We start from the raw sequence: 24,346 nt of genomic DNA, 5'->3' as shown, positions 1-24,346 counted from the left end.
AAATCCAGTCATAATAATGAAGGAGCACTGGCTGGCTCCTTCATCTGGACCAGATGATATCTTCTGTTTGTTGGTGAATTAAATAGCATTTGTTATCAGTGGTGTCACTGCAGAAACCGGTATAATCAGCGCACATTGCAGGAAAAACAAAAGTCTTTTCTCCTTCTACTGTAAAATAGCAGAGATACTGACCTTGTAATACAAAGGACTACAACACAGATGATAGCAATCTGGATGGTTCCAATCACAGCTGCTATTAAGACATACTGAAATCGTACTGGACCTGGAACCACGTATAAAACGCTGTAGTCCTTTTTTTCACAGTGTTGTCCAGTGTAGCCGGCATCACATCTGAAATAAAACGTATTTTTTTCCTCATTATAGCTGCTGCTTTCAAAGAATGCTGGAAAAATTGTATGTAGAAGAAAAAAAAAAAAGTGGCTGAAGCACAAGCTTATGTGGTTTTTGGGTTTTTTGCAGAATGGACTCCCACAGAGAGAGAATCAGTGAGTGCTCAGCCTCTCAGAGGGAAGACCTGTGGTCCTCAGTGTCACCAAGGTCTGTGAGAGTGAACAACTCTGTGAGAGTGCCAGGAGGGGCCCAGGGGACCAAGACATAACTGGCCTCGAGTAGAACTACTTGCACATTGTGATGAGAACCCATTTAGTTCCTTGCACAACATCCTTTAGATTTCTCCTTTCCATTGGGGAGGTGGGGGAGGGTGAAAAGCCACCGAGCTGTGGTTCCTTATGCAGATTACCCCTAGGGAGGTGATAAGCAATCATCCAGGCTCCATATGAAATGTGATTAAATGTTCCTGAAAGTGGATACATCATTTACATTTCGTCTGGTTGCTATAAAAAACCCCTCTATTGATGCTGCAGCCATCCACCCCGATGCTGCCTGCTGCACTGCTCACCAGTCCCCCTGCTGCAGCCTGACATCTCCACTTTGCTCTGTGATTTTGCTTTTACAGTTCTAGCTCCTGCCCTGTTTCCCCTTAACTGCCCAAGCAAGATGTGAAAATCCAGGTCAATGGCAGCAGCAACTGCCAGGGACTGAGACAGATGGCTTGGGCTCCTCTCAGGTGTGCTAGTGGAGCACTAACCCTGATGGGTTAAGCCTCGTGCTTCCTTGCTTTTCCTCCCCTGCATTCCCACAGCTGCCAGCACCTTGAGGAAATGACATTTTTCAGCTGAATGGAGCACCTAAAATACAGAAGCTGCAAAGAGCAAAATGTGTCCTGGCTGTTTGTGTGAGCTGGGAGGAGCTGGTTTGAGGTTCTGCCCTGGGGAGAGTCTGGTGTGTACCTTTGTGCTCCTATCCCAGCTCCCAGGAAAATGGTGCTTCATGTATAACAGGCATTTTCCAGCCACCTGGCCACTGTGTGGACTTCAGAATGTGAAAAATGCTTATTTTATGATTGACTTTTTGCCAATATTAAAATGAATATTAGATGTGTTGTGTTAGAAAGTAACACTGTATTAATTCTCTTAAGTGGTGTGTTAAATATAGTTTTAGGTTATAACAAAATGTTAAAATAGAAACTATGCTATGTAAGATACTTTTTTTAAAGAAAGGACTTGCAGGGAGATAGCAGCCACAAGACACCTCAATCTTTCAGAGAAAAAGAATTTCTTCCTGCCTTAAAGGCACTGTTAGGGTTAGGAGGAAGAAGGTGACACTGCCCAGACAGAATCCTTTGTTTGAATGGAATTTATGCATCATGTATGAGGTGCAACAGGCTGTTGTTTTTAAGGGTTAATCCTCTGTTAACTGTGTCCTTTTCCGGGCTCGTGCTGCCCAGAAAAGGTACCTGGACTGTCTGTAACTCTTTGTTTGTATTGTCTCATATTGTCTTAATTCAAATTGTCCAAATTATTATTACTCTAATTATATTACTATTTTTATAGCTATTTTATTACTGTTAAAGCTTTAAAATTTTAAAACCAAGTGACTGGCATTTTTCACAAGAAGCAATATCTGCCCCTGTGCAGGGAGGCATTCACTGCAGGAGCACTACAGTGCTTTCACTATATTCCTCCTCCCTGCCCAAACCTCCCCCAAAATCACCTCCTGCTGAAGCAGCCAGCTGCCCCACCAGCACCACTCCTGCCCCAGCAGGGACACACACTGGTGGCACTCCTCTCCCTCAGGCTCAGGAGGGCACCCAGTGAGGTCTCAGTGCTTTGTGAAGGGCTTTTAAAAACACATCTAAATATAACTGAAGGTTATTGGATGGCTTTACAGTCAATTAACACTGTTCATAACTCAATACACTTTTGGGACTTCGCTGAATAATTTAAGTCTGATGGATTGTGTAGCACAAAGGGCCATGGTTGCCAGTATTTTCCATAGCTGATCCAGATTAAGTGTTTCTGTAAGTCAGTGTTTCCATGTGTGTAGCCTTCCCTTGCTGGTAGGAGAAGGGTTACCTGCAGGACGGTTCCAGCATGTTTGTGGAGTGCTCACACTTGCCATGCATGCAGAAGCCGTTGTAATGCTCTGGACAAGGGATGTGGATCCCTCTTGCACTTTCTTCCAGTTTATTTGCATTCTCTGTGAACACAGGTGAAGGGGAAAGTTAACCTGACCACGTAGGATGATGGGAAGAACTCAACATATGAAAGAAAGGAAAACCAGAAGAACAAGATGTGAAAGATGGTGTTCATGGGAAGCAGGAGCAAGGTTTGCCCCTTCAAACAGCTTGGCTGATTTTGCCCCTTCAAACAGGTTGGTGAGATTTGCAAGGGTTTATTTCAGTGTTTTATAAATCCTGTCAAGTTACAGTGAATGAGACACCTCAGAAAATAACGTGACTATTCAAAATCTGATGACAGAATAGCACATGCAAAATACCTGATTATTTCTGTTTTACTTTACTTGTCTCCTCAAACTGAGACAAGGTTGGGAAAAAGACTCTGGATATTTGCATGTAATATACATTCTAAATTTTTTAATTCAACAGAACATATACAGAAAGACAATTTTATGGCTGAAGTAGAGCAGGAGTCCAGAGCTGAAGTTTATCATCAGTGCTGCACAGCCATGCCCCAAAGCCCAGTGGCCTCCTCCACATCCCACAGCATTGAGCACTTTAAACCACTCTGATGTTCTGAGTTTACTTCTACAGCAGTCAAAGAGTCACTGAGACTGCACATCCTGGGAAATCCCTTCATGCAGCCAGGAAAATGAAGGCTTCATTTAGTTTTGAAACAGGTATGTGCTCAACTTCACAGGCTGAAACACAGAGTGTCACCACCACAAACTCACATGAATTTTGTAGGCCACCAAGGTATTCATTAATCTGGGTAACTTTGGCAAATTCTTCCATTTAACCAATACTTATGATATCTCAAATGCTACCACTCCTTTTTTCTGTGATAGTGTCTTCAAGCCATGATTAATTAAAAACAGAAGAATAAATCTCATGATGGATGTCTGAGGAAATGTAGCTCGCACGCAAATAAGCTGAAGCATTTTTATCTTCCAGAGGAAGTCCCCGAGTCTTATAAAACAATTGCAATTTGTGTTCTGCCTCCAAGCCAGTCATGCCAGCAGCAGGCATGCTTAGGTATTATCCCACCTCTGGGAACAGTGTGTGCAGCAGATCCAAGATTCAGATTTTCATAATGAATTTCTTTTCTGTCGCTGCTGTCTGAGGAGAGTTGTAAGAGTCTCAAACCACTTGCACTAATAAAGTTGGTTATATTGTCCTCATGTGAAAACAGGCAAGGACCAGCTCCCAGCAAATGAGAATTACAGGCAACCTCGTGTCCCTGCTGACAGCATTAGCTTCTCTTTCATCCTTAGGCTTTTCAGCACCTCTGCACTCTGGACCATTATTGCAGCTTTTCAAATGCACAAACGCTGATCACAAGCCCGTGTGCCCCTCCCTGTTCCCTGATTGCAGTGGGATACCTGGGTGAGGCTGCTGGGGACTCTGACACTGTTCACAGGGGACCCAGGATGAGGAAAGAGATGAGAAAGTTGACTCCATGTTCAGAAGGCTTGATTTATTATTTTATGATATATATTATATTAAAACTATACTAAAAGAATAGAAGAAAGGATTTCATCAGAAGGCTGGCTAAGAATAGAAAAGGAATGAATAACAAAGGTTTGTCTGTGACCCAGACAGCCTGGACAGCTGGGCTGGGATTGGCCATTAATGAGAAACAACCAGGTGAGACCAATCCCAGACCCACCTGGTGCATTCCACAGCAGCAGATAATCATTGTTTGCATTTTGTTCCTGAGGCCTCTCAGCTTCTCAAGAGAAAAAATCCCAAGGAAAGGATTTTTCATAAAAGATGTTGGTGACAGGGGACCATGCAGTGCAGGGGCAGGGGGGCACTGAGGACTCCTGGGCTGGGGGCTGGCAGCTGTCTCTGGGACAGCACACACAGGATGTGCTGACATGTTGCAGGGATGCTATAACCTCCTTTGACAGCTTGCTCAGGAATTTCTGCTGCCTGAAAAAGGTGGGAACACAAGGTCCATTTGGGCTGGCACTAACCATTTCTGGCTACCTATCACCCTCTAAGTGAGACACTGAAATATACACACAAAGGCATGTTCCTTTCTGTCCTGGAGATCCCCTCAGCCAGAATAAATGTGTGTGATGTGTCAGCTATCAATGGACTTGCCCATGGCACACGTGGAGATCTCAATGTGCTCAGGACCTGTGGGATTCCATACACATGTAATGATCACTGTGCCTGATGGGTTCTGGGTGTGCTTCACCTCTGCTATGGCCCACATTCAAATCTATTTCTGTCCAGGAAACTGCAGCAAGAAGTATGGGATCCTTATTAATACACTTTTTTTTACCATGGTGGAAAACATAATGCCATTTCCTTCAAGTCCTCCATTACCAGAGGAAGTTTGCTTCCTCTCTGAAGAGCAGGAGACTGCTCTGTGTGTGTGGATCTCTGATTGTTCCTTCTCAGGTGCTGAGGTACCTCTGCCACGTCTGTGCACCACCACTCAGTGCAAGAATCCCTCCTCTCTCAGATCAGCCAGCAGTGCGATTAAGATTGTATGAAATCCTTTGGTTTAACTTTTATTTTTTTAAAGGCTCACTTCAAGATGGGGGGAAATTGTAACTTTCAGGACAGACTCACCTGGGACTTGAAAGGGGGACCAGGACCTGTCTGGATGTGCAGATGCCCTCCCTGTGTGTGGGCTGTAGGGCTGGCAGTCAGGTGGGCAGAAACCATGCTTTCTTTAACAAGGTCTCTAGCACACTTTAAAGTAAATCCAGGATCATGCAGAACTTGTAATTACACCTCTAAACATAATGTTGTGATGGAAAATGCTTGACTGAATCTAAAATGAGATGGCTCAAGCTTTGCTAGCATTTGTAGGATAAACACTTCATAGGGTAAACACTTCACACAGGAACACTTGTCACCTGTCTCAGAAGAGCCCACAAAACTTAGACACAAATTATCTGTATCTCATTTTCACTGATGACTCCTCCAAAAGAGTCAGGGATTTATATAAAGGCAGAGAGAGGGAAAAACACATTTTTAGTTTACCTGAAATACAGACCACAATAAAAACATCATTTCGTTCAGACTGAGAATTTCCCTGCCTCAAAGCAGGTTATTTTTCTCACTTCAAAATCCTTCTTTTTGGAGCCAGTGTAGAGACCCAAGCACCCAGACATGCTCTAAAAGTCCCTTCATGTTCAAACTGACTGCTCCCATTCCTGGGAGGACCTGAGCACTTTTCAGCAATCCAGCTGTTGATGAGACACTAACTCTTATGAGTGCATCACAGGCTTTCCATCACCATGAACAAGAACTATAAACTGACTCTAAAAAGAGAGGATATAAACAAAAACCATGCTGAGGTTATGAAGCAAACAAGAACTGTACATATCTTAAAAAAAAATTAAACCCAAATGAAATAAATTAAGACTTCTACCCTAATAAAAACTTGGGGTTATTTATAAATTCTGAATTGGATGCAATTTGTACAGGATCACTACAGTAAGGAGCCCCTCTACCACACCAAGCTCACACACACAGAGAGCTAAGCTGAATACAAACCCACTTTTTTCCAAGCACAGCAGATCTGTATGCATGCAGCAATGACACAGACCAAATTCAAAGTCACTCAGGTTTCAGTAATGTTAAATCCAGTAGCTCCTCTTCACACACCAGACTTGCTGCGTTGTTATTGGCAACAATGTGGGCAAGTTTTATTTGTGCCAGAAGGACAGACCTTGTACCTTTTTGTGATGGACAGGACTTGAGGCAGAAGCCAGCTGCAAAGACTAGAAGCAAAGACTGGACTGACTGGATCAGTCTCTCCTATCTCTGGACAAAAGAAATTCCTGCCACGTTTCTCAGAATTCAAAAAAAGAAATGCATCCTCCCCCTCCAGATCAATTGTATTCAAGAATCTTTTTCTTGAAGCACTTTTGTGATCGAAAAAGTCACTCTGATGAAGCCAACATCTTTTGCATTTCTGCAGCATTTTTTTCATCTTTAGCCTAACATGACATTTCATATTGTTCCCATCCCTTGCTAGTGCCAGCACATGACATGATAGCCTATCAAACAAGACACACTAGTCAAAACACGTTATTTTTAAGTGCATGGAGGCCAGATGCTACTTTGTGTAGCTTGAAACAGCTTATCATCTCTCACTGGAGAGCTCTCCCAGGTGAACCCTTGCTCTCCAACCTCTCTGGATGGCAGGGAGATGCTGAGATGATGAGCTATTTCTCTGGGATAAACTGGATACTGAAAAGATACCCAGCGTGGCTGACCACCCTCTCAGTGATCTTGCTTTCCCTGATGGATTGTCCTCTGAAATGTTAAATAAATTATTTAAAGCTATCTTGTCTAAATTCCTTAATATCCGTGCCTGTTCCTGTCTTTCATCAAGACGGCGCAGAAGAATGATTTCAAATATATTTTGGATCATTTTAATTTTAATTTCTGGCTCAGCTATATGGCTTCCCTTCAGTCTTTGGAAGTTGAATGTATACCCCTGAGGTTCTCAGGTAACTGTTTCAGTGAAAGCTGAAATTCAAAAGCTGGAGCAGCCTGCCTGGTGGCAGGATGTGACTCTGCAAGGGATGAAAACAAGGCAGCCAGACTCTTCTCTGGGCAGCCCTCACTGGTCCCCAGCTCCCATCTTTCTGTTCCACAACCAGACACGTGCACTAGTGCTGCTGACAAAGGAATAAATCCATTAGTGCCCTTGATGAGGATTATATGAAGTGCTGTCTGGAGTGCCCAGAAAATTCTTTCCAGACATAAGGTCCTACGATCCACTTTAGAGAAATTAAAATAAGAATCTAGGCAAAAATAGCATTCTTGTATCCAAGAACTGACTGCCAGGCACTTAACAATTAGTTCTGCAGGGCTGATAAATCTGTCATTCTTCATGTGTGAATCAGTGAGACTTTCTAGGGGATTTCAAGCAAGCAAAGTAGAATATACACAGTCCATAAATTCTGATGTTAGCATTTTGGCTGATGTACAGAAGGTAATGTTGGAGGTTTGGAAATAATAAGTATTAGGCTATGCCCATATGAGAAAATATTGGCTCACATACAATGTTAACACCTAGGGTGCAGTCATGTCTGGACCAAGGGAAGACCTGAAAATACATATAGACACATATATTTCATCAAATAAGGGATGAGACAGTAAATGATGTGCAGCAGAAGCTCTTTTGACACCCATCTCCTTGGAAAAAGTGGTTAAGGAGAATTGACTTACATAATAATAATTTAATCTTTTAATACTGCTGAGGTCAGTCAAATTTGCAGATGGAAGCTCTGGCTGTTATTGAAGTAGTGACTCCTTACACATCACATTATCAGAGGACACATGAAGGAAAAAAGGGATTTTTGGGTCAAATGTATGTCTTTAACCTTCTCAACCTCTTTTGGAAGCATATTCCTCTCGTACCTCCCAAAGAGATGCTGCAGAGCACAGCACTGGGAACCTTCTTAAGAAATCTCTTCTGCTCTGCATGAAAGACACTTCTTGTGTAATTGAAATCCAAACAAACATGCAGAGAGTATCCACCTGTGGAGCAAAGGCAGGGATGCTCTGAATTTTGGGAAAGAGCTTCAGTTGATGGGAATCTGAACCCGGTGGATGAGCGTAGGGATGTTTACGTTACTCATCTTCAGTCTTCACAGAGTCAACAATTGCTGCTCTTTGGATGTAAAAGGGAACTTTCTCAGGCCAGGAACACCTGCAGGAATGGTTCAAAGAAGCATGGTAATGGTGCTGCTTCCTCTGAAAATGCAGAATTGCTTTGGCAGGTTTGCTGGTACTTCCCAGGCTCATTGCGTCAGGCTCAAACCATGAGATTCCCCCCCTGTTCAACAGCACCCAACAGGAGGTGAGATCCCACAGCAATTTAGGGATGACGTCCTTAGGCAGGCTCTCATTTCTGCCATGATCAATCCCAGCTCAGACCCAGCTCCAGAGCTTCCTCCTGGGTCTTTGCTGACCAGCTCCAAGGCACACTGTCCTTGGCAAACCTGCCCTGCTGCCCTCTGCCAGCTGCTCAGGGCCAGCCTGGGGAGCACCTTCCCCCTCACGTGCCCTTGTCCTGAAACCTGCCTCTTACCATTACAGAGTGCCTCTTCACAATGAGGGAAATGTGTGCAAGCAACCCGCCTGAAAATCACTCTGTGGGTGGGCGTTGGGTGAGGATTCCGAGGGAAGCGCTTGCTGCTGCTCAAGAGGGAGCTCACCAGCCCACTCTCCCTGAGAGCAAGAGGAAAATGAGGCACCAAATGTCAGCTGAAAACGTCTGGCACCACTGTGTTGCAGCCTGAGCCTAAATTCCTCCTGCAGCCACTCCAAGTACAAACTTGAAGCTAGTTTTTCTATATAAACTGCACAAAAAATACCCTTCCCATATTAGCTGCTTCACCGAGGGGAAAAAAAGAAATGGAACATGGTGAAATAAATTACATTCACTTCTTTTCTCAGGCACAAAATAGGCTTGCTGAACACAGTAATTTATTAATTTTAAATGTCCCTATGCAAATCAGTTCCCTGGAATAAGATAAAATCCATTTTCCTTTTTAAAAATAATCTAGGGCTTTTTATGTTGGAGATGATGGCAAGATGTCCTAGTGCACTTCGAAAAAAAATATTGTGCTCTGTCTTTGCAGCAATGCATCGTAATTATTCAGCCTGCTGCCATAATTAATAATAGAAACCAATGAATTAAGACACTAATAATCCCCAGATGTTCAAATGAAGAACAGAATACTTTCAGCTTGTCAGCATATATATGGGGGCTATGCTATATATGTTAAAGCTGCTGCTGAACTTTGGAAATCAAGAAGCACTTTTATTTACAACATCTGTGAATATAGTTTCCTTCTTTGAGAAAAGTGATTGAAATCAAGCAACTTGTTAATCATTTTCCTGCATACGTAACAAGACCATTTGTCTACTCAAAACTAAACCAGGGCTGCTTTTCTATTTTTTTGTACCCTTCTTTTTCACAGTGTCTGTTGTCCCCTTGAATTCACAGATGCCTTACCCTAGAGACTGTACAGGCCCCTAAAAGCCAAGGCTCCTGCATGTAAAAGAAGGTTCTACCAAGCAGGTACTGCAATATGAGGTGCAATACAACCCAAAGTTGCACAGTGATGTGGGCACATGGCAGCAACCACTGCTCACATCTCTGAACAGGAACACCCAGCAATATAAGCTAAACTGGAATGTCACTGACATGTTCTATGAAAAATCCTTTCCTTAGGATTTTTTCCTCCTGAGTTGCTGAGAGGCCTCAGGAACAAACTGCAAACAATGATTCTCTGCTGCTGTGGAATGCAACAGGTGGGTCTGGGATTGGTCTCACCTGGTTGTTTCTCATTAATGGCCAATCCCAGCCCAGCTGTCCAGACTGTCTGGGTCACAGACAAACCTTTGTCATTCATTCCTTTTCTATTCTTAGCCAGCCTTCTGCAGAAATCCTTTCTTCTGTTCTAGTATAGTTTTAATATAATATATATCATAAAATAATAAATCAGCCTTCTGAAGATGGAGTCAACTTTCTCCTCTCTTCCCTCATCCTGGGACCCCTGTGAGCACTGTCACACTGGAAGAGAGAAAAAACACCACATGGGCCAATGTGTTGCTCCAAAGCAGCATCTTCTCCATGTCCAGGTGCTCACATTAGGCTCAGCTCCTCCCTGGGATGATTGTTTCATTCAGGGAGGCAAAGCAGGCTGCTGCCTCACCTTGTTTGACCTCCTCTGCTTCTCTGCCACATTTCAGCCTCTCACCCTGACCGAGGCCACCCCTAAAGCAGCAGTCACTGCTTTTTGATGCTGCACTCCACCCCTGATTCCAGGACATCCAGAGGAGGCTGATGCACTGAGCTCTCCCTCTCAATCCACCCTTGATTCCAGGACATCCAGAGGAGGCAGATGCACTGAGCTCTCCCTCTCAACCCACCCCTGATTCCAGGACATCCAGAGGAGGCAGATGCACTGAGCTCTCCCTCTCAATCCACCCCTGATTCCAGGACATCCAGAGGAGGCTGATGCACTGAGCTCTCCCTCTCAACCCACCCGTGATTCCAGGACATCCAGAGGAGGCTGATGCACTGAGCTCTCCCTCTCAATCCACCCTTGATTCCAGGACATCCAGAGGAGGCAGATGCACTGAGCTCTCCCTCTCAATCCACCCCTGATTCCAGGACATCCAGAGGAGGCTGATGCACTGAGCTCTCCCTGCAGCAGCTCCACAGAGCTGCTTGTCCCCGTGTGTCAGTGGCACCTGCCCCTTCCCAGGCCAGCAGACTGGCAATGTCCCTGGCTCCCCGTGTCACCTGTGTGTCAGCTGTCCCCAAGCCATCTCCCCACACTTCTGTGGATGAAGTAACACAGACAAGCTCTTTAAGGCAGCCACTGCCAGGGCCATTCTTGAGGGCTGCAATCATTGCTAGGTTGTGGTTTTATGATGCAGGGCTGTATTGTGGGTTTCTCAAAGCCCTAGGTAAAGAAGCCCTTATAGTTTGTGCTGCCTTCTTTTGTGTCAGGATTGAATAAATCTGTGTTAACCCCATTCTTAGAACAGATTAAATCCCTCTTCGTGCTAACTCAGCTTCTCTTTGTTTTTGGCAAGCTGCTGACGTTCCCTCACTCAGATTCTCCTGCCTAAGAGAGATGCCACCAGCCCTGTGGGAGCAGCATCCTCCCCCTTCAGAAACCAGCAGTGTTAAGAAATAAAGTTTATCTCCTTGCACATGATCTCCTTAGGCAGCTGATGACAGAGCCCTTAGAGGATGAGTTAACCTTATTATTATTGTAATTCTGTGTTGAAGAAGAGTTGGTGTCAGTTCAGAGATTGGTGAGGTTCCCTCCAATTAGGCTGCGTGCCTGAAGGCAGAGGGGCGAGCCCTGGATCCATCACAGGGACTGCAGGAGCAGAGTGGGTGTGAGAAATTCCTCCCAACAGCTGAGCCCAGGGCTTGTTTTCTCTCCCATCCACCTCTCCTCCAGCTACTCATTACCACCAGTGTTGGAGGGGGTAAAAAATGGACAGGAACACCCAGATCAGGGCTCCTCTCTATGTCCTCCCCTCTGAAAAAGTAAGCCTGAGAGTTTCAATTTACTGCTTAATACCAGATTAAACAGAGATGGAAACACCACCCCAGTATGTGGATGGTAACAGCAGAAGATGCTTCTTTCAGTCAAATTGTGTCTCCTTCAGAGAAAGCAGGCCTGGATCTGCAGAGGATGGCTAGGAGGGATGCTGCCAGAGGAATAGCTACGTTTAGCATTGTCTTTTGGGGCACAGCATCCCTGCAGCACAGCCCCAGCAGCACACAGACATGATTCTCACTAACCAGCAGCTCTTCACAACCCTTCCCAGACTAGCACTGCAGTGACACAGCACTATTAGTTAACTTTGTTATGTGATGATTAAGGAACAAAACTCCCTGAACTTGACCGAGTGGCATCCTGCTGTTTCTGCTTTGTGTGCTACTATGCAATTTCTATATCAAAGCAGCCTGGCTAGTGCAGCACTCCAGAGCAGCTTATTTATATGTAGATGTGGCTATATGACATTTCCAAATGCCATACATTTGCATATGAAGGTTCCACTTTTTTTCCCCCAACTTCAAGTAAACAGAGTCTGCTGCGATTCCAAAGCAGTGCTTTCCCTCACTTGGAGCTGACTGAGAACCATCCTCCTGAAGCAGTTAAAAAAACCCTTGAATTGCCTAATTTTCACAATTCAGCAACCTTAGCTATCAATAGTGTCTCTGGGTGGGTCTTGTGATTTATAGCTGTACCTTTGATACCAAACCAAGCAGAGCACAGAGAGCAAAACTGCAAGACCTTAGGATTTCCTATGAAATGGCTGCAGATAATCTGAAATACCCATCAATATTTACAAATAGGCCTCAGACATATGATGGAAGCTTGTGGTCATCCTAAAAAAGCCTGTGGGTCACATTCATTATAGCTATGAAGATGGTATTGATTTTTGTCACTGATTTTCCACTTGAAAACAAGAGCAGGAGCAGGAGCCGCTGAGGAGCTCTGAAACTGCAAACCTAACACAAAAACCACAACCTTATGTAACACCAGGAAAGCCAAGTGGACATTATATATTCAGCTTTCTTGTCAAAGAAGATAAGGCTGAAGCAGATGGTATGTGGGCAAAGTTTCAACCTGAATACATTGCCTTCTAAAAACCAAGAGTGCTATGAAAACAGCCGGATTTTGTGGCAGGAGGCCGACGAACACGGCACCTGCACATGGAAGAGCTCAGGCCTCGAGGTGTGTGCTGTGGAGGAGTTTCCTGTTGGCCACGTGTGCATGGCAAAACACGACTCTCAGCACTTCTCCTGTGTCACCTTGCATGAGCAGCATGAATTATGTGTGACCGAGCCTCCTGCACGCTGCAGCTGGGATGCACAGCCAGGGTGTGTGCTGAGGGAAGCACTCCTTGGGCATCACCGGGCAGTGTGGGAGGGCTGGTGGGCAGTAGAGCCCACGGTGGTCACCAGACATCAGCTGTCCTCCTCTCCCACAGCTCAGCCCTGCTCCCAGCCTGAGCTCCCTGCTCCCCCCACATCCCCCTGGGCTGGGAAACACCGAGGTGGGGATGAGCTGCTGCCGTGAGCCCCGGGGCTCTGCCTGCTCTCAGAAGACCATGGCAGGCACTTCTTGACTGTGACAACAGGCACAACAGCTCCCAGGAGTCACCTTTGCTGTGGTCTCAGCTTAGGGAGTCTCACCCACCATCCACTGCATTTCCAGAGCACCTCATCCTCCACTGCCAACTGGTAGATAGCATCAACTATGACAAATGGGATGAGGTGCCAGAAAGCTGATAAATACTTTTGATATGGCTCTAAAAATAGTGAAGGGATATTTGTATCCTTCTGACACTTTCTGAAGAGTAGATGGATATGCATGACCTAAGTTTGAAGACGGGTGTCAGGAATATGGATGTGTGGAAGCAGCAGGATCGTTTGGCTGGCGGTGCCCTGGGGGACAGTTGCATGACTGATGATGGCTCCATCTCCCAGCTGAGGTGTGCTTGGGGGGGGCTCCAGCAGAAAAATGGGAGGGAGCCCATCCAGAAAAAAACCAGGATTCATCTTGCCCACCTAGGACATAGTGTTTCCTTGATGGGTATGATGGAACAGGAGAAATGGGGTGTAAGTCCTCTCGGAGCAGCACTGCTGTGCCCTAAGTTGTGCCCTTGCAATTCCTGCCACATTAACTCCTGGGCCACGTATGATTGAGCCTGGCATGTTCCCAGGATCACACCTGTAAATTTTACCTGGTATTTCCAAACCCCTTCTAGAAATGTGGAAGACAAATACAGTTTCTTCCTTTTCCCTCCAATGTCTAGAACAATGTAGACTCCAGTTCACACATCCAAGCCCAGATGTCCTGAAGTTTCCCCTTCTTTGGCACCTAGGCAGGAATTCAAGTAGTGGTGCAAGCAGCAGCTCTTCCAGATTGTAAGGATACACTGATAGAAATTTCTTTTAAGCAATTAAACTGTGGATTGACAAAGCATGCTTCCAGTTTGTGTGGAGATGCACTTAGAACCTGTATCCTCCTGATCATCTCAGAGAACAGGCACATCTTACATTTTCCATCCATCCTCACCCCTTCACCTGCCTGCATGGCTTTTACTGGCAGATCAGGCAGGCAATCAATGAAACAAAGCAGGAACTTCCTCTTGAGAAACTGCTGCACATAAAAGCACACCCTAATCCAATTACCAGGCTGCTCCCTAATTTCCAATAGGAACTCCAGGTCTGAATGGATTGTTTTCCACAGAGAAGCGGTGCTTGTAAAGGTCTCTGACTTATATTTAGGTCTGCCAGCATGGTGTTATGAGACTTTACTTTCTGGTTTCACACTTCAAACAATCTCAAAAAATTACAGTTGAAAGCAAGTATGAATGGCAAAATTGTCAGAGGCTTGATGGAAGGCACGGATAAGAAAAGGTTACCCAGGTAGGTGACAGCAAGGACAAGTAGGTCAGGGATGTCATTTTGGCTACAAGGCCTTTCCTTCAGTCCTTTTGACACTCTGAAGGTTTTACAGTCCTAGTTTTGCACTGATTTCATATTCAGCTTTGATTACTAAAAGCAGCCCTTTTTTCTCTTTTCCTTTTTTTTTGGGGCACATGTTGGCAAGATGCTGCCAAGCTGAAGTGTAACACCCACTTGGCTCCCTTCCCTCTTTTCTTTTTTTCCAAGGTAGCATCTGTGCTTGTAAAAACATGCTGCCTGAGAGGATTCGTCCAGGAAACTAAAGAAAGAGCTGCAGAATTTTGGGGGAAGTGTGTGTGAGAAAATAGGAGACTGAAATAAAAATACTTGACTCCTATATGTGGTATTTTTGTACACTTCCTGGATCACATGCCTGGCAAATCCCTTGTGAATATCCTGGTAATTTTAGTTGCCAGAGCATGACCCTGAATGGCCTGTGACTACTCAGAGATATGCCTGTTGTTGGCTAAAAGCATGTGTTCAGCCATACTTCTCACTGCTTTTGTTCAGGCTATTCAGAAAGTTTTGTTATGCTCAGAAACATTTTGTTGGCATGTTGCAAACACGTGATCACTCCTCCATTCAAGTCAAACCTGAGGGATGAACCCTACGTGGTTTGATGCTATTTTTACTCACCCCTTTGCCCTGAGTCCTGCATTGTAAAACTGTGATGGCAGTGGATCCACACAGTCTACAACCTTGCTTTTTGTATCAGCCCAGCTGCATTGTTAAAATCTTTTGTGGCTGCCCAGAGGGCTGGCTTTCAGCAGACTGTGTGTTTGACATTCCCACTTGGTAAACAGGAGCACACCAAGCAGTGTGCATCCTTTCCCATGCCTGCAGCTGGAGAGATATCCCTTACCAGTCCCACTTTGAAGTGTAGGAGAAAATGGATAAAACAATATAAAGTCACTGCAGCAAAACCTGCTATTTCACCAAAGATACACTCCTTCCCATCTGTCATGAAACCCTGCAATGGGGAGAGAGCCAAAACCTTTGCATCTTCTTGGGTTTGCATCAAAAGGCTCCAAGGTCACCACACAAATTGAAGCTTTTTGCCCATTACTCCAGCACCACAGGTCTATCAGGCAGCAGCTGATCTCTGAGACGCAGAGAGGAGCCCACCCAAGGCTGCAGAACACACTTTGTGCCTCTCAGAGCCTGAGGGGCTGCTGGAGACCCCTCCAAGGCACACGGAAGCCACCACTACGGAGCTGTCACCTCCCCTTGCCCGCTGACCGCAAACTCTTCCAGTGTCCTCAAGCTCGCTTCCCCAGGGACCCAGCCCAGACTCTGCCTGCTCAAACACACCAACAGCAGGCAGCACCTGGTGGCCCATCTCCCACCAAACCCTTCCATCCAGAGCCCTGGCCATCCCTGTGTGATGGGACAGGAAACAAGCGCAGAGCTCGCCCTGCAATTTCCGTCCATAAATCTCTACGCCCCAGAGATTCATCACTGGTCACACAGCTCATCTTGAGGCACAGACAGAAAAGTCTGGTAAGAACACCTTTTTTTAAAATAAATGAATACCTGCATTTACTATTTTTATCCACCTGTTATTACTGTCTTGCAGCAGTGCCACAGAAGCGAGCTGTAAAGATGGCATTTGTGAAAATAAAGGGTTTGGTATTTTAACTCTGTGCCCACTCCTAGAGCTAATACTGAAAGCAGGAGAAGCTGAATGGAAAAGAAAGGGCAATTCTATGAAATGGAAAATTTACTAAGAATGAAAATGGACAAAAAAGCCATAGAGAAATCCCAAAGACACTCAACTCAATGGCCATTCTCCCACTACTTTCAGCAAGGCTGGAATTTTACCTACTGCCTCTTTAAATCTCGTAACAGTATTTTAAACCAAACAGCTGACATCCTTCTGCCCAGCCAAGGCCTTTTAAATCACTGAAATGCAGGATGGAAAAAAAAAATCTGCAGTGCCAGGTGTGTCTAAAAACAGTCACAGTTCTTGTTGAGGCAATCTGCAGAGGAAAATGGTTAGCATTTATCATGCCTGACAAAACACTAATAGTTTATCAGTTTTGATATTATAGACTAATAACAAGCTTTTCCATGGCTACTTCATTTGCAGAGCATGGAGACAGGCTGAACTACTGTTACTTGATTTTAGAACAGTGCTTTTTATTTAATCCTTTCCCATCCTAGCTGGATGGAAGCACACTTCCATTATTAAATGAAATTGTAAACTAAATACTCTAGGGAAGGGGTGTTTTTGATGTATACCTGACACAGTTTTAAGCCACAGATAAAATAAGAGGGAGATTAAAACCATAGGGAGAGAGTTTTAATTTATTTTCCCCCCCTAATAAATATTTGTAATGCTGTCTAAAATGGCTAAGGCTTGTGCTAACAGCAGTAGGCAAAGCAGTGCATTTTGATTCAGTGCTGATAATATTCTGACATGCACTGCCACAGGTACTCTAATAGCACATTTTGTTTACAGCTGTTGTATTTCCAAGAAGAGAGTTTCACAGCCACTTAACACTCATGGGGACAAGGTAAAATGACAGCCCAAGTGTGTAAGAAGTCACCTTTCTAGGCAGGTAAGTATTGCTCTTCAAACCTCAGTTATTAAGAGCACTTCTGCTTGCTGGGTGGTGCAGAGGTGCTCCTCAAACTGCCAAGGCTGGGTTTATCCTGAATGCAGAGGAATGTTTGTATGGACAGAAGCATGGGAGAGGGCACAGCTTAGATTTAAACTGCTGCATCTCCCAGTGGCATTCATACTTCTTCTAAATCATTTCGCTTTTCCTTCAGAAACAAGCTCCTGTCACTTGTGGTTTCGTACTTTTAAATGTGAATATGGAAAGAATAATTATGTTGCATTGCTTGAAAAATCAGTGCAGGGTCTGGTTTTTAGCAGGTGTGTTCAGTGGGGAAGGTAAACTCACATTTTGACAGGTGTGTGCAATGGGGAAGGCAAATGCACCTTTCAGCAGGTGTGTGCAATGGGGAAGGTGTGTGCAATGGGGAAGGGAAATGCACCTTTCAGCAGGTGTGTGCAATGGGGAAGGTAAATGCACCTTTCAGCAGGTGTGTGCAATGGGGAAGGCAAATACACCTTTCAGCAGGTGTGTGCAATGGAAAAGGTAAATGCACCTTTCAGCAGGTGTGTGCAATGGGGAAGGCAAATACACCTTTCAGCAGGTGTGTGCAATGGGGAAGGCAAATACACCTTTCAGCAGGTGTGTGCAATGGAAAAGGTAAATGCACCTTTCAGCAGGTGTGTGCAATGGGGAAGGCAAATGCACCTTTCAGCAGGTGTGTGCAATGGAAAAGGCAAATGCACCTTTCAGCAGGTGTGTGCAATGGAAAAGGTAAATGCACCTTTCAGCAGGTGTGTGCAATGGAAAAGGTAAATGCACCTTTCAGCAGGTGTGTGCAATGGGGAAGAAGTGGAACCACCAGCCAAGTGAAACTGTTGTGGCAGAACATTTGTTTTTACTTTCTTTACCCAAATCTATTACACCAGGCAAAATTTGCCACTTGTCTCCATCTAGTCTGATTCTGAAGGTCTACTGAAAATAAATATACCAGCTCCTTCTTTTCTTCTCCAGCTGCATTTCCTTCAACTCCACCAGATGCACTTATACTCCTGAATCCAGGTGAAACAAGGCTCAGGTTACCACTGCACGTGTCTAAATGATCAAATTATCTCGTGTTTGTATTGCAATTTGACATGATGATACTCCTTCTACAAAAGAGGATGTTTCAGTCAGTTCTAAGTAGCAACTTTCCTTATGGTTACAATTTATTTATTACAACTGTCATATGCTTTCATCTTGTGGTATTTTGATATCTAACATTTCATAAAGAATGCCAAAACATCCCATGAAACAAAATTCTGAGGAAATTCAGTTCTATGAATATTTCAAAATAATTTTTTTTCAACATTTCAGACTAGATCAAACACAAATATTTAAATGTTGATGTTTCCTCAAAATGGATATTCTAGCATCTCATTATAACTTTAACTCTCAAATCCTTGGGAAGGCAAGGATTCCTAACAGCAAATTCACAGAAATTTGGCCTAAAATAGAGCTGCTGGGCATAAAAATACACTGTGGTACTCCTTAATATCTATTTAACTGATTCAAATTAGTGTAGTGGATGGCAAACAGCTGCTGTGCACCATTTTGAACAGAATCCTTCAAGGATGACTCTTGAGATGATCAAAGTGCCTGGAGCCCAGAGGAAGGATGGAACCGAGGGTGAGGGAAATTCCTCCCCAAATCCAGAAAACAGGGTTAATTTCCCAGTGTGTTCCTTGAGGAAGATTGATAGAATCTTGTCTCAGATGCCCTTTTTTTTTTTTTTTTTAACTTTCTTTTCTTGTAGGGGAAGCAGGGGAGTTGAGAAAGGAAAGAAGATTCTATCAAGAGGGAAATGCCTTCAGGGTGCCAGAATGCCAAAGGCAGCATCTACTGTGCTCCTGGCACCTGGATGGAGTGCTGGGGCTGCAGACTGATACCTCCAACAGCAGCAGAGTGTGAAACCCAGGCACGCCAGCAGAGTCCCCCAGGAGTCACAGGTGACCCTGCATCACCCCAGTGTCAGACTGTTGGTCCCACAGAGGAACTGGGCTGCACACTCCTTCTAGACCCCAAAGGGAGAAGAACTTCAGCTGCCCTGTGACTTGTGGTGTGTGCAGCAGGTCTGGGGCTGTCTGCAGGAAATTTAGGTACAGGTCTGTGAAGCCACTTCATGGCCTGCATGGTTAGGTGGAGCTCATACAGAGCTCTGCTGTTTAATGCTGGTCTATCTCAAAGGAGGGGCCTGGAAATGGTGAAGATGCAGTATCAACTACCTGCTACAAAGTGATTTAGTCAGATATAAAAAGATCTTTTTGGTTAACTGTAAATCCCTTCACAATGGCAGTGCTGTAGCCAGGAATTATGGTGCATATTCCATATGTCCATGGCAGCTGAACACTGGCTCTAGATTGTGCTGTTTCATTCCCATAAACCTCAGACAACAAAGGTTTGGAAAAACAAATTTTGGGAGTAGCTGTAAGTAGAGCATAAAAACTAGCATGACTGCAAACCATAAATGTAATTTTTTGAGGGTGCCTACCCTTGCCATTACCATTAGAGGTCCTGTTTAGGAAGTTGGTATGTGGTTAAAGAAAACTTGAGAAATCAGGCACAATTCAGCTTGTGTTGAGTTTTGGGATCACATTTTTATGTGTAAGCAGGAAGGTATCTCTCTTTTGTGCAAGCTTCACCTTCCTTTCAGCTTACCCATTCCTCTGATCAAAACACAGACACTGAGCAGAGGACCAGAGGATCAGCACTCCATGGCTCACAGCTGTCAGTGCTGCTCACAGCTGTGCCCACTGGGGGTGAGGCTGGGCCACAGCCCCATGCCAGCCACCACAAACTGTGCCTACACCCAGCCATGTGTAAATGGAACCCTGCCTGCTTCTGGACTGGGACACAAATGGAAGGATCTGTGGAAATGCCTTCATCAACTCAGGTCTGCTCATCTCTATTGCACACAGAATTTCTGTTTTTATCCATAACCTTTAAGAGAACAAAATGTTACAGAAGACTGCTAACATGATAGCAGAAGGGGAAAATCAACAAGTAAAGGCACACAGCAAGAGAGTCTTGGGCAAGCAGAAGAAGTGTTTGGAGCAAGTTTCATGAATTTCTCACAGTTCTGATGGAAACCCCACATAAAAAAACATACTTGGATTACAAACTCCACCCTCACCCCACAGAGCATTTACACCTGAATTCACTTCCAGGAGTTAAATGCTTCAGAGATGCTGACAACAGTAAAATAGCCTGGTCTGGTTTTGTATTTTTTTAGGCTGCCCATGCTAATACAGCTGTTAAAAGTTGGAATTTTTTTCCCTGTTTGTTTTTTACAGATCAGATTCTGAGCCTGGATTTATTGAATTTTCAGGTTCCCAAGCTTTAATGCAAATCAAAAAGCTTTCTTTATAATGTTCACTCACAACAATACTGAATTTGTTTATTATGAGAAAAAAGCACAAACGAATTCTGCAACTTTTGATTTCCACTCATTAGTGACTGAATTAAGGGCTAAGCTTTGGAGGCACAAATGGAAATGTTCTTCCTCCTTGAGCTACATCAGTCTAAGGCAAAGAGATGTCTAGCAGTTCACCCGAGACCTAATTTAAGTTTTAATGCTAACAATTACAGGTTCCATGAGCATGACACTGGGAAATTGTAAGTAATGAAAAAGGCACAATTTATCTCATTATAAAACCAAAAAGCCCCCAGAAATCCAAAAGAACAAAGCACATTTTACCAAGCTTAGCATGTGCAATACAAAGTTAGAGGAGAACTCCCATAAAAAGTGAGGTATTCTCTCGAGGCTGGCAGATTAAATGAGCAATATTTCTCTTTTTTAAAATCTCCACAAGCCTGTTTTTATTTTGCATGCTCCTCAGGAAGAGACTGTTAGGAGTAAGTGCTGTTAAATCACATGGCACAGTGCTCTGGAGTGCTGCAGTTTCCTTCCTGGCAGGGGGCTTGTTTGTGAGGCTGTTATGTGACCCCTACGACAGCGTGTCTGTCTCCCATTCCAAAAAAATTATGTAGATTTCAGCAAGATAGAGCCAAGCAGCATCTGAAGGTAAATTTGAGAGGGTTCTACAGAAGAAAAGCACTGTGTTGCAGTGCCCACAGCAAGACAACTGCATTATTGCCCCAGCCTTTCCTACTTTAGAAATAAAACTTCCAGTCTTCCTTAATGACTCAGGAGATGCTTGAGTGGGACTTTCCACACTCCACCTTTCACAGCCCTGGAGTTAAATCACAAAAGAAGTAGCTGCAGGTTTTTATTTCAAAAACACCCAGGACAAGTGGAGGTTTGGGGGCCAGGAGAGGTGTTGGGACTGGCTCTGTTGCCTACTCAGACTCGAGCTCAGAAGTAGCTGGCAGTAAGATTTACTGACCCAGTGGCTGGTATCTATCATTGCCTTTCAGATTTTCCTCTGGATACCAACAACCCTGGAGGAGCTGCAAGGCAACAGAAGGGCTGGAGACCACCAGGCTACAGGGATCTCTCTTGTGTTTGAAATCCTTGCAGAAGGAACTGGGTTTTTTTTCCTGTGTTTTGCAGAGCTCATCTACCACCTTTTTGAGAACTTTCACTGTGCAGAAAACTTAAGTACATTTTCGTAAAACCTTGCAAAAAAAAAAAAAAAATTGCAAATAGCAATTTGTAAATGCAAGCAACAATTCAAGCAACATTTTAAGGCTTTCAGTTTTTAAATAATGTATCAATTGTACCATTCTTGTTCTTCCACAGGTTGGAGTGTGTGTGTGAGCACAGGTGGAGGCTGCAGCTAGACAGCATTCATGCTGCCACACAGCTGTCAAAATATTAAAATCTAGGTTTTTTTTTCACTTTTAAGTGATTTGATGGACTAGCAGGAAGGCTTTCTATATAATCTATTTATTGAGTGTGAGAACCTCTGAGTCTGAGGAGTCGAAAGGCAAGCAAATCTGCATGTGCAAATCTGCATGTGCAAGGATGTAATTTCCCTCACATTTTTACAAAGCTGCAGAGGAGAAATAGTTTCTCTCTAGCTGTGATGGTTGCAAAGTATCCAGCTTTGTGTCTCACTTGCTAATTCCATTAAGAAGAAAGGAAAGCCTGGTTCACAAAGGGAAAGCAAAAATGCACCACAGTTTACATCCCATAGCTAAGCTCTGGGGCTTTATTATTCTTCAGCAGTTCAGCAAATGGCTGACACACTAGTAGACACAAAATTTAATTTAAAAGGACAATGTCAAGTGGTTTATACTCCAAACTTAACCTCCTTTGAAAATGTTATGATCTGGAGAAGGAATCTAGTCTGAAGTTCTCGTATTTTAGTCTGGGGTGGGGAACATTAAAAATTGTGACTACAGAAATTCAGCACTGCTGTTCTGATTCCTGGCTACTCTCCAGGCCTGTTACAGACAACGAAGACGACTGTGACTGAATTGTATTTATTTTGGAGTCCAAGACTCTTGGACTTTTGAAGGGACTCACTGAAGAGTCTGAGACTCCTCTTTATCCTTGTAATGTGCAAAGGCTGCCATGGCCTTCGAGCCCACAGCCCTGCCCCAGCCAAGAGAAGATGCTGTGTTGACACAGATGGATTTTGCCCTTTTTGGTGGAGCTGTGAGTTTGCTTGGGCAACACATCCATCTGCTGGATTACTCGCCCGAGCAGCCCTGGGAGTGCCAGGAAGCGCTCTGAAAAAGATCCAAGGCTGTCATGCAGGTTTGAAATCCCACGGGGAGCCAGCAGGGTGAGCAGGGAACAGAGCAGCCACGAGCAGACATGCAGCATTTTGTGCTCCTTATTGGTTTTGGGCACAGCAACAGCGCTGGCAAGACAGGCCAAGGCACTGCCTGCAGGAGAGTCCCAGCACTCCCCAAAAACCCAGAAGGCACCACCTGAGGCTGCTGCCAAGGGAGACTTTACTGCCCTCGAGGAACCCAAAAATACAGCTCAAACTGACCACTTGTGGATGCACATTTTTCACCAGGGGAGACTATTAGGGCTGAAAATGCCTTCTTCCCCCTTCCATCCCTTTCTCTGCGCTGCTGGCATTCAGCTGCTGGGACTTGATCTAATCAATGCTCATATGGGAAGGTTTGTCTGGCCTGGAAGATGATATTATGGAATAGGTCTATCAAATTTGTCAGTGTCTTCGCCGACAATTTTCATGAATATATAACACTGAAATATGGCACATCCAGACTGACTTATTCCTTATGGTGCTCAAAATGGCTTGGAAAAAACCCCTCTGTAATTTGATAATGAGAAAGGATAAAGTCATTAGGGGGATAATTGCTAATATCCAGATCTTAAGAAGAGACTGTAAATACTGAAGAATACAAATAAATAGGCAAATGGATGAACAAGATGAGAACTCCTTGATTGCCTGGCCTCTGAATTCCAAAATGCCACCAAAACAGCCTTATTCATGCATATAATGGGGAAATTCAAGACAACATCCATCATGGGGCTTTCAGCTCAGACACTACATTCTAAAACATACATTACACTTCAAATGCTTCAAAATGCTCTCTCATGGAAATTGCAAGATAAAGTGTGTTTCTATTGGATTTGAGGGAAAAATAGCACCCATTCATTTATTCAGTAAAACCAAATCTCACTGCACAAACTTGATCAAGGTCAATGATCTGCCATTGGTTGAGGAGAGTGAAAGTCTCCCCAAGTCTGATAAATACCTTGGGGGTGCAGAAAGAGGAGAGGCCAGAAGTGCACAGAGGCACAAATGCACAAGTGTACAGACACCGTGTTGACACGGATGGCACAGGCAGCTGTGGAATGGTGACTCTGGAGAGGCAGGACAGGGCCTCCTACAGCTGACTCTTCTCAGGTTTGCTTAGTTGTAAAAGGGGGTACTGCTTTTCTGGTGATACTGGTCTGGCACTTAAGAGTGCTGGCATAAATCCTGCCTGTGTAAAGCAAGAGCCCTTAGACACCGAGGCGATGCAAACCTACGGCGAAGATTGCCCCCCAAAGGAACGAGTACCCCTGGCTTTGCAAACCAAAAACTGGTGTGCTAGTGCTGAGCATCAGCGGGCTGGCAAGAACAGGAGGGAGCAGGGATGCTGACGGAACAGACAGTTTGAAGAGTTGGATATGGAAGAGCTCAGCTGGGTGTTGGGACTTGTGGCTGTTGGCAGCGCTGCTGCCTTTGTGAGCCCCTGCGGTGGAAAAACCCGCGCTGCTCAGCCACCACGGTCCCTGCAAAGAGCACGTGGCTGCATTAGCATAATTGACAACATCAATTA

At 44.5% G+C, this 24,346-nt stretch overlaps 1 protein-coding gene across 2 annotated transcripts in view; it reads right to left on the bottom strand.

Moving 5' to 3' along the window:
- TMEFF2 (transmembrane protein with EGF like and two follistatin like domains 2) overlaps nt 1–24,346 on the bottom strand; it is a 132,128-nt gene that overhangs the window by 6,267 nt on the left and 101,515 nt on the right. For both annotated transcript variants that reach the window (XM_059853410.1, XM_059853409.1), the window contains 2 exons: nt 2,436–2,559; nt 193–351 (listed from right to left, as the gene is read on the bottom strand). In XM_059853410.1, coding sequence (XP_059709393.1) covers nt 193–351; nt 2,436–2,559 — 283 coding nt within the window. The remainder of the gene's footprint in view (nt 1–192; nt 352–2,435; nt 2,560–24,346) is intronic.

This window comes from Haemorhous mexicanus, chromosome 8 (genome assembly GCF_027477595.1).
Source record: "Haemorhous mexicanus isolate bHaeMex1 chromosome 8, bHaeMex1.pri, whole genome shotgun sequence".
NCBI classification, from domain to species: Eukaryota; Metazoa; Chordata; class Aves; order Passeriformes; family Fringillidae; genus Haemorhous; species Haemorhous mexicanus.
The sequence above is the reverse complement of the archived record's forward strand: the minus strand, read 5'-3'. Positions and strand labels throughout refer to the sequence as shown.